Here is a 10261-nt window from a genome sequence, read left to right as displayed (position 1 = left end):
GTAAATTGGGGTTTTTTATTATTTCTTTTGTCGATGATAAAGAACGCCGGGCGGCGGGTATGCCCTACCTGGGAGGTGATGCTGTCGGTGCAAGCCATGCGAATTTTAGCAGCGGTGGCGGGGGAATCCAGCGTGAAAAACTCGCAGACGCCGTTCTGGGTCCGCGCGGCGATGATGGCGCTTTTTATGGCAAAGAGAACGGATGAGGCGAGGAACAAGGGCGGTTCGCCAACAGCCTGAAAGTTTTCGAAATGTTTGTGTTGTTATTTTTACGATATTAGTTCGAAAACTGTAATCGATCATTTATTCCAGTGCAAGGTAATTGAATTGACAAAAAAGTTTCGAAAAGTAAAACTATATAGAAAAAACAACCTTTATCCGCATTTTAGTGTAAAATGCAAGATTATAAAAATGAAATATTTACAATTGTTTTGCAAGATGCAATTTAACCAAAAAGAATAACATCATATTATATTTCCGTCATTTTTATTCGATTAAAATAACTTCACTGCACTGATAGCGGTTATTTAATAATCTATTGATCAAAAAATGATTGAAAAAAACCACTAAAATATTTTCTTACCGGCATTAATTGCGCTTTAATGTTTTTATGAATAAAAAGTTATAAAAATGATGTTCCGCTGTTCTATTCAAAATAACAGTGAACTTACGTCCCCACGATGTTTAATGTATTACCTGCCGCAATTTATAAATTTGTTTTAAAATCAGACACAATGCTGTCAAGAACATGTAAACGAACTATCCTGCAAAAGTCGTCCGGTTGTCAAACGTCTGCAAAATCCTTCAAAATATTAATTATAATAAATATAGGTTATAAACCAGCAAATATTGTTCTAACGCTTGCTTAAAATTAACAATGAAAACAATTTTCAGGCTGGAAAAAGGAATGGTTAAAAACGCCTTCGGTTCATCTAGAATTCCGGTTTCGGATAACACATTGAAGAAGAAGTTGAAAAATGACGGAATCGTGAACAAATTTCAGATAAATTGGAAAATAACAACTAAGTTATTCACTTGAATGATACTTTCTGAATATCGGATTATGATTTAATGCTAACAATTTCCAAGACAGAGTGATGAGAGCAGAAACAACTAAAGGTGAATTTATAATTAATATAAAACAATTCACTGACTTGTGACACGGTGCATTGTCTTGGTGAAGCATCACTTTTTTTTTTCTTCAAATGCGGCCGTTTTTCGGCTATATCGTCCTTCAAATGGTCCAATAACGCTATGTAATAGTCGCAGTTGATGGTCCTTCCTTTTTCAAGGTAGTCAATGAAAATTATTTCATGCGCATCCCAAAATACAGACGCCAAAACCTTGTCAGCCGACTGTTGCGTTTTCCTACGCTTTGGAGCGGGTTCATAACGTACAGTCCCCTCGGATAACTGTCGATTGGACTTCGGAGTGAAATGATGGAGCCATATTTCATCCATTGTCACATATCGACGCAAAAACTCGGGTTTATCACGCTTGATCATCTTCAAACACTACTCCGAATTATCAACTTGGCGCTATTTCTGGTCAAAAGTGAGCTAGCGCGGCACCCACTTTGCACAGAGCTTTCTCATACCCAAATATTCGTAAATGATATGATGTACACGTTCAGTTGATATCTTTAGAGTGTCCGCTATATCTTTCTTTTTAATGTTTTCGTCGGTAACAACCTCTTTTGGGTGTCCACTGCGTTCACCGTCTTCGGTGCTCATTTTACCACAACTAAACTTAGCATACCAACCTGGTTGATTTTCTTGGGGCAGTATCCGGAAACTGGACATCAAGCCAAGTTTTTGCTTCAACTGTATTTTTTCCCTTCAAAAAGCAATATTTTATCAACACGCAAAATTCCTTTTTATCAATTTTTTTCACAATAACAAAAGTTACTCCACACAAAATGTTATAATTCACAAACTAATGATCCAACATCAGTCAAATTTATACAGGCATCTTTTAAGGGTTAGAGCTAACCTAAAAAACATATGGATTTAATCCGAGTAGCGCCATCCACGTATCAGGTCGGGGACTTTTCAATTGACTTGTTACATCTAAATTTTAATAAATCGATTAATCAAAATTAATCATCGAATAAAATCGGTACATATACTATAATCGGAACGATACAGAGTAACGAGATTTTTCACTATGTCAAACATGAAGTTTTACCATAAATAATAAGTTAATGGATTCACTTTATCAGAAAAATAATATCATCGCATTGAAACATTCATCAAAGATTTGTTCTAGAACCTCTGGATGATGTTAATATTACTCCTGCATATGTTTCTACAAATTAATCATTCAGACATAAAAATATGTTCATATATCAGAGATTCTTTTTGGTATCCAATTTTGTATGGTTTCCAGTAATAAGAGATGATTCCTCAACTTCCAAATTCCAAATTCGATTTTGCCAATTCACAGCCTTCGCAAATATTGTTATTATATTATGTTATCTAACTCTGATGTAACAGTAAAAGGAATCTATTTTCATTTATTAATGAATGTCTTGATTTTTTATAATAGTATTTAAAATTCGATTTTTATTTGTACCAGTCGACTCTGTTGTCAAATATCTACAAAATTATTTAAAACATTAGTGATAAAAATTAGAGATTTCAAACTAGCAAACCTTGTAAATCAAAATTCTAAGTTAATGCGGCAAAATTGTCACGTGCTCAGGTAATACATTTTCATGACGTGCATTGTCTGTTTTATTGGATAGACTATATACTTCGAGTATTTAAGTATACTCTGGTCTGAAATATTGAAATTCCAATAATTTACGATGTCATAACTATTTCAATAAAAACCTATATATTAGAACGTCATACTATAGATAACGTCAACTATACCGCAAACTGCAGAAATGCAGTTTATAAAAATATAAAATTCGCTTTCAACTCGAAACGCATTTTTCCATCTCATTTTATCCTGGTTAAAAAGAGACAGAACGCTATGTGATGCGTCGGAACATGTACAATTCATGTCGGAATTTATAAAATTGAATTTGTGTTGTCGACCCTGTTGTTAAACGCCTACAAAATTCTTCTAAACTAGTAATAATAATTAGAGGTAAAAAATATTAATTAAGTGCATTGGCTGTTTTATTGGACAGATTATACAGCAAATATTTCATTTATAACTTACTATAATTGTATAATTTACCTTTGAGGAATAAACAGCTCTAGGGTTAGACGCCCCCTTCAACAGGGATACGTTGAACTCGGCGGGAATGTCCGCGAAACCTGGAATCTTGTAAGTGCCGGGGCCGCGGGTGAACAGGGTACCCGTGGGAGAATACACCAGCTCCTCGAGCACGAACAGACCGTAACCCTGCATAAAAGCGCCTTCCACTTGTCCTACGTCTATGGCCGGATTCAAACTTTCGCCCAGGTCCATGACGATATCCGTGCGCAGCACCCGGTGGTCGCCGGTTAGCGTGTCGATCTCCACTTCACTGCAAGCCGCCCCATAGGTAAAGTAGCCGTACAGATTGCCCTCGTTCTTGACCCAGTCGTGACCGATGTTGGGGGTCTTATAGAAACCAGCCGCCGACAAACATACCCTGATTCATACAAACTTTAATTAGTAAAGACCCTCATCGTGCACGGAACGGGCCGCGAATTAACGTAAATTACCAATTAACTTAACACGACCGATTTAATCAGATAATTATTAAACTTTCTTTGAAATGTGTTTCTGTATTACAGAATTTAACGATGTATTAACGTTACGTTCCTATTTAAGTCGCAGTTCGTTATATAACATATGAGCTGAAAAGTATCGGATGTAACAAAGAAAACGCTTTTTTTTTGTTCAAAATGGGCTTTATTCATCAACGTACTCTCCATCAAGAGCTCACTATCATTCCAGCGCCGCTTTAACATTGAAATGCCACCACAGAACGATTTATCTTCAGATAACAATCGTTTTGATTCCTGGGTGAAGTGCTGGATCCATGATTCATCCATTGTCACATATCGACCCAAAAATTCTGCTTTGTTACGTCTAAACATGGCCAAAATCAAAAGGTTTTTGTTTTTGGTCAACAGTGAGCAAACGCGGCACCCACTTTGAACAGAGTTTTCTCATAGTCAAATACTCATGAAATATAAAACCTACACGTTCTTTTGATACCTTTACAATGTTAGCTAAGTCATGCAACTTCACTTTTCGATCATTCTAAACGATTTTGTGGATTTTTATGTTCTCTGATATCCTGTATCATCGGTGTCTCTACGACCACGTTTGAAGTCAGCAAACCAAAATTTTATTGTTGTTTCGTATGAAGAAGCAGTGCAAAATTAAAACCCGAAATTGTTTTTGATCTATTGTTTTGAAAATAATAAAAGTAGTGTCACTCTTAGCACAAAAACTCACAAACTTATGAGTAGAATATCGTGAACAGATTTCTTTTGAAGGTTAATACTAACTGAAAAAGCAGTGAATGCATTAAAATTAGCGCCAATTATGTGTTAGGTCTGGGACTTTTCAGGCCATGTGTTATAAATATAATTGTAGAATTTAAAATAAAAACCAATTAAAAAGGCATTTACAGTTATGAAAATAACTTACTTGACGAAAAAAAGAATTGACAGATTGAAATTATATTTTAATTAAAAGATCATATTAACATTGTATCCAACTTTCATTATCGGTTGACCATTGACCAACAGATATTCCGCAAACAGCAGCAGACAATAATTTAAATATAACTACTAGGTATGGATGCCTAAGAAATATCAATATAACGATATTTAAAAAAAAATTATTTATAAATAATTTCGCCGATATTTTCTTCAAAAAATATCGATAGTTGTAAAAGGAAGTATCGAACTTTGAGTTGCAAGTTTTAAAATAACGATATTAAAATCCTAGCGTTTTCAAAGGAGAGTATCGAAATTTTATTATGAGATTTCTCCTACCCGATCATCAAGATTTTTCTTTGGTGAAAAGTAGAACTGAAAGAGAAAAAGTTTGATACTAAAACCTAGTGTTTTTTATTTCTCCACCCGATATATCGAAATTCTCCACGGCCGTCATCCCTACCTCTAAGTGCTTGCATTTATTCTGATCATTTTTCTCATTAAAAAGTCATTTATTCAGAAAAATTACTACCATCTCCTACTACCATCTACTATCATTTTCTACTTTCTTCAAACAGTTCGTTACATTGTCACGGCTATCATATCTGATAATCCACGACAATTACCATTCTTCTATTCTTCTAAAATGCGAATCTTTCCACTGCTGTGTACATGTCAGGAAATCCACGCATAGGACTCTGGCGCCCCAAAACGGTTTCTCTGTCTGTTAAACAACTTGGCGATACTGTGTCGAAAAGACCATGTTGGTTTGGCAACAGTCCAATCACCTATCCCTTTTCGCATTTCTTCATCATTTCAAAACCATATATGACAAGCCATGCTGCATCGATCTTAAAAAGTAGTAATCAGAAGACCCTATGTCTGGATAATACACTAAGTGCTGCAAAATTTCCAATTCCCGCTGCAACAGTGTACCCCACACATCTCTTAAAATGTGTGACCGAGCGTTGTCATAGGAGAAAATGACTTTCTGTTACTTGCTATTTTACTAGTACCTTTTGTAATGATACATCATTCAATTTGTTCATTGACGACGCTATACATCTGCAGCAACAATTTCATTCAATTTGAGCAGATCATAATGCACTACATCTTTCTGATCCTACAATATGCACTACAAGACTCTCCTAGACTCATCTATCAGTGTTCGAGCTTGGGATTGTCGAAGTGAGTCGACTTTCCATTACGAGTCACAATAGCAACAGAAAAAGGTATTTTCAGACAATTCGCGGGACAACCACTCTTTCCTCCTTTTGGATCTTTCCCATCGTATATATACGTCTGGAAACAATTAATTCATCAACTACTAGCTGTCTGAAAGATATTTGAGAGTTTGAACTGGGTTTTCGTTCAACATTTTTCCAGTTAACACCAAAGTCACCACACTTGAAATTATTGAAACTAAAACCGACAATTGTAATATAACGGAGAAGCACCACCAGAAGTTTATAAAAGTGTTTAATGGCTTAACTGTTATTTTACGTAGAGAAATGTCAAAATCATCGAATTTAACAGTTAGGTTAGATTATTCAATAGTTTGTTCACATTCTTAATTCGCATTTTCACTAATAGATATCGCTGATCAAAATATATCCAAGCACCTAATAATTTAATCTATAATTTGTCAAGCTTACAACCCGAATGCTGAAAAAATATGTAAATCGGATTGTAACAAATTTTAAAAAGGTTTTTGTCATATTTGCTTTCCGAACCATTTTAATGAAATACGGTACGTTTTTACTGCATTTTTTCCAAGTTACATATTTACCTATCAAAGTAGGCGGTTTTTACCCAGTCCTTCCATTTCCCGTTCGGGTTTTTTAGCTTGTACGGTCGCAGGCGCTCGTTCAGCTGATTACAGGCATCCTAAACAGGAAACAGATGAAACTCGAAAAATATAAATTGGAATTTAATTGATGAATTTTAGGAAAAACGCTTGTTTATCCAAAATTAGACGATATACGATAAATAAATATTTACACAATGTTAAAATGAACGTTTTTAATTTACCAAAATAGCCATTCCGTTGAGATCACTGCCAGTGCTAGCAGCAGTTGGACTCGAGTTTGGCACCACATCCGTCGAATGGCCTTTGGTGTGAATCAGCTCGATTGGTATATCCAGGGCTTTACTTGTTACTTGAAGCATTTTCGTGTACAACCCTTGACCCATCTCTATACCTAAAATTACAATATATACGTCATTAAAACTTCTGTATCAATCATCAAGCCTACAATATTATTTTATTTTTAATTTGATTTGTTCATGCTTTTAACTTATTAATATATATTAGGTATTTGCATGCACTCTGACATTTTTTGTACTTTAAAAAGGCATTTAGTGAACGTTTTCAAATCTTCCTGAAAAGAACGATATTAATTTGACAGTAATCCAATCATCGATCAATTTTCGCTCTTCTTCGACATTTCGAAACCGTGTACCAGTCAAGTTACTCTACATACCTGAACAAGTGGTAATTAAAGCGATATATCTGGTGAGTACGGTAGGTACAACAGCCCATTCGTGCTGCAACAGTGTGTCCTTTGCAACTTTTGCAACTCTGAATGGATAGATTTTATGGGTATTTTGTTCCTCCATTCCGTATGTAATCATTGACAGCAATATAACCATCGATTACTTCGAATCAAACAACAAAAATAATTAGCAATGCAATGCAACGCTAAATTCAATTTTGAACATTCCATGATTAATTTATAACACTAAATAATACTATAATATTTAACAGAAAACTATCATTTTATGAAGAGAAATGTCAAAGCCATCGAATTTAACAGTTGCTTACATTGTTACTTCAGAAACTGGCTTTTCAACTCTGCTCAAAAGAAATAAATCTTTATAAGGTAAGATATAAGGTAATATTTTAAACTGGTCAATCCTTGAATTTTTTTTTAGAAATGATCAAAATAGTTTTTGAATGGTTGTAAAATAAAGTTGCATGAAACAAGCAACATTTTTAAAATATAAAGGGAATTATCTTTTCTATTTATTTATAATTTAAGTAATATCAACGCTATTGTACTATTTAGTGACTGATAAAAATTTGAAACATAATCATACATAAAAGTAAACTATAAATACAATAAAATAAACATAGACAATAAATTAAACAGCGTGAGATAAAATAAAAAACGTAAACAAGTATAAATAACTAAAATTATTAAACAATTATAAAAAGAGTATTTCGTTTAAAGGTAATTCGTTTGAACTCGTTTGAAGGCACAGTTTCGAGATGCTACACTGTCTCAGAATCGAATGTAAACGTGGATCAGAGAATTCAGGGATAGGCGAGAACCTGTTGAAAATCATGGTCGATGTTTACGAACAAGTCTCACAAATGACAACATCCGTGCTGTTCAGTAAATGCAGCTTACTATTCTGAGTTGTTACAGTCGACAAATATCGCGTTTCGAAGCAAACAACGAGGTATGCCCATTCGAGACATCATCATCCTTCATGGCCTGGCGCCACTCATCGCAGTTTTGACAAGAAATAAATTGGAACAAACGCGCTGGGAAACCCTCAAGAATCCTCCTTATAGCCCTGATTTGTCACCTCGCGATTATTTTTTGTTTGCGCTCTTAAAAGATTAACTTGGAGGCAAAAGATTTGAAAACAATGAAGAACTAGGGGAGTATATGCGCAATTGGCTGACAATTAGCCCTCATACTTATGAAGATGGGATATTCCAGATTCCAAATCGGTAACAAAAATGTGCGGAGCACGGAGGTGACATTGAAAGACTTGAAATGTTTAATTTATGTATACCACTGATCAATACATTTATTTTACAAAATTACCGTTCGTATTTGATTCCTCCACGTAGTATAATGAAAGAAAAAATATTTTCTGCTCACAATACTGAAGGTACCTAGGTAGAAACATTTCTACTGCTTAAATCATGAAGATAGATAGATGAAGATCACGTGAATGATGTCGTACTTGTTAAATTAAATACAAAAAGATAGATCAATCTGCGAGATAATCTTCTATATCCTGAAATACACATTAGCTTATTTCTTAGTCTATATCGCACGCTTTGAGTATTTAAAACGCCATAAAACACCATTCCAAAACTAGGAGGGACTATTATAATTTAAACTGTTGTTAAAATAATAAAGTACTTTTTGATATCCTTATAGATTTTGTTCTGCCCATTATTTATTTTTAGGGCTATTTCTGTTTGAATTTTTCCATAAAGAACCGTATATTAATGCAGAGAATATGTATGTATTTTCATTGTATGTGTGTTTTATTCACGCCATGATCATGAATGTATAGTATCTGACGTAATGCTTTAACGTGAGCTCCAAATCACGGACTTCAGTCACCGGTTACAGTTCTGCTTAATAAAAAAACGAATATATAGGATAAAAATGAATGCAGAAAACATTAAACATATGTTCTATTCAAAATTACTTATTGCCTTGCAAATTAAATTGTATATGCATATATTATATAACAAACAATTAAAATAATACCTAGCTTCATCAATTCGATATGAAATTAACACCAGACCTTGTTTCATTAAAATGGCTATATAGATCACACTATATCCATGACGGATAACGTCTTGCGCTAAATCCTAATTAACTTGTTCGAATTAATGCCCGCCAAAAAGCTCTCGAGGTCCAGTTAAATGGACAAAGTTCGTTATACAACGTCCAACCATAACTAAATAATTATCGAGATGACTAATCTATTTAATTAATGGTTAGAACACCGAAAGCTAACGAGTAAAAATCAGCCAGAAAATCGTCTATCCAAAAAAGCCACATATGTAATTAACGAATATATTAATCAATTAATTAACGTGAATTAATTTTACGGAACGGAACTGATTTGTTCATATTAAAATTGATTTTATCCCGTGAAGATATTAGTAAAGTTGCAGTGTATCGTAGATTGATTGATTCTAAGAGATTTTGCAAAAGATGGAGTAATTTATAGCGCCACTATATTTATAGAAAATAAATATATTATCATAAATTAAAACTCATTTTTGTCTTAGCCCCGAAACTCTACAATTAAAAACCTAATTTAAAATACTAATTATGTCATTAGCAGTTTCCTACAAACTTCATCATATTCTATTTAAAACTTATGACAAATATATTCGATCCGCATGCAAAATTGCATTGATCAGTATATCCAGGGCTTTACTTGTTACTTGAAGCATTTTCGTATACAACCCTTGACCCATCTCTATACCTAAAATTACAATGTATACGTCATTAAAACTTCTGTATCAATCATCAAGCCTACAATATTATTTTATTTTTAATTTGATTTGTTCATGCTTTTAACTTATTAACATATATTAGGTATTTGCATGCACTCTGATACTTTTTTTACTTTAAAAAGGCATTTAGTGAACGTTTTCAAATCTTCCTTAAAAAAAACGATGTTAATTTGACAGCAATCCAATCATCGATCAATTTTCGCTCTTCTTCAACATTTCAAAACCGTGTGCCAGTCAAGTTACTCTACATACCTGAACAAGTGGTAATTAAAAAGCGATATATCTGGTGAATACGGTAGGTACAACAGCCAATTCGTGCTGCAACAGTGTAAAGCTAACGAGTAAAAATTAGCCCGAATATCGTCTATCC

General features: G+C 33.9%; 1 protein-coding gene across 4 annotated transcripts in view; it reads right to left on the bottom strand.

Annotated features, from left to right (window-relative positions):
* Positions 1-10261, bottom strand: part of ry (xanthine dehydrogenase rosy) — a 36586-nt gene that overhangs the window by 106 nt on the left and 26219 nt on the right. For 3 of the 4 annotated variants that reach the window (XM_076395260.1, XM_076395261.1, XM_076395262.1), the window contains 4 exons: positions 6642-6811; positions 6400-6497; positions 3190-3589; positions 69-236 (listed from right to left, as the gene is read on the bottom strand). In XM_076395260.1, the coding sequence (XP_076251375.1) occupies positions 69-236; positions 3190-3589; positions 6400-6497; positions 6642-6811 (836 nt within the window). Of the gene's footprint in view, positions 1-68; positions 237-3189; positions 3590-6399; positions 6498-6641; positions 6812-9735; positions 9861-10261 lie in introns of those variants that run through there. The other variant, XM_076395264.1, reaches the window with a different exon arrangement.

The sequence above is a fragment of the Rhynchophorus ferrugineus genome, unplaced genomic scaffold, assembly GCF_030347505.1.
Source record: "Rhynchophorus ferrugineus isolate W39M unplaced genomic scaffold, kcgeb_rfMv2 rfM2, whole genome shotgun sequence".
In the NCBI taxonomy this organism is placed as follows: Eukaryota; Metazoa; Arthropoda; class Insecta; order Coleoptera; family Curculionidae; genus Rhynchophorus; species Rhynchophorus ferrugineus.
Note: the sequence above shows the minus strand (reverse complement) of the source record. Positions and strands in the feature narration are given on the sequence as shown.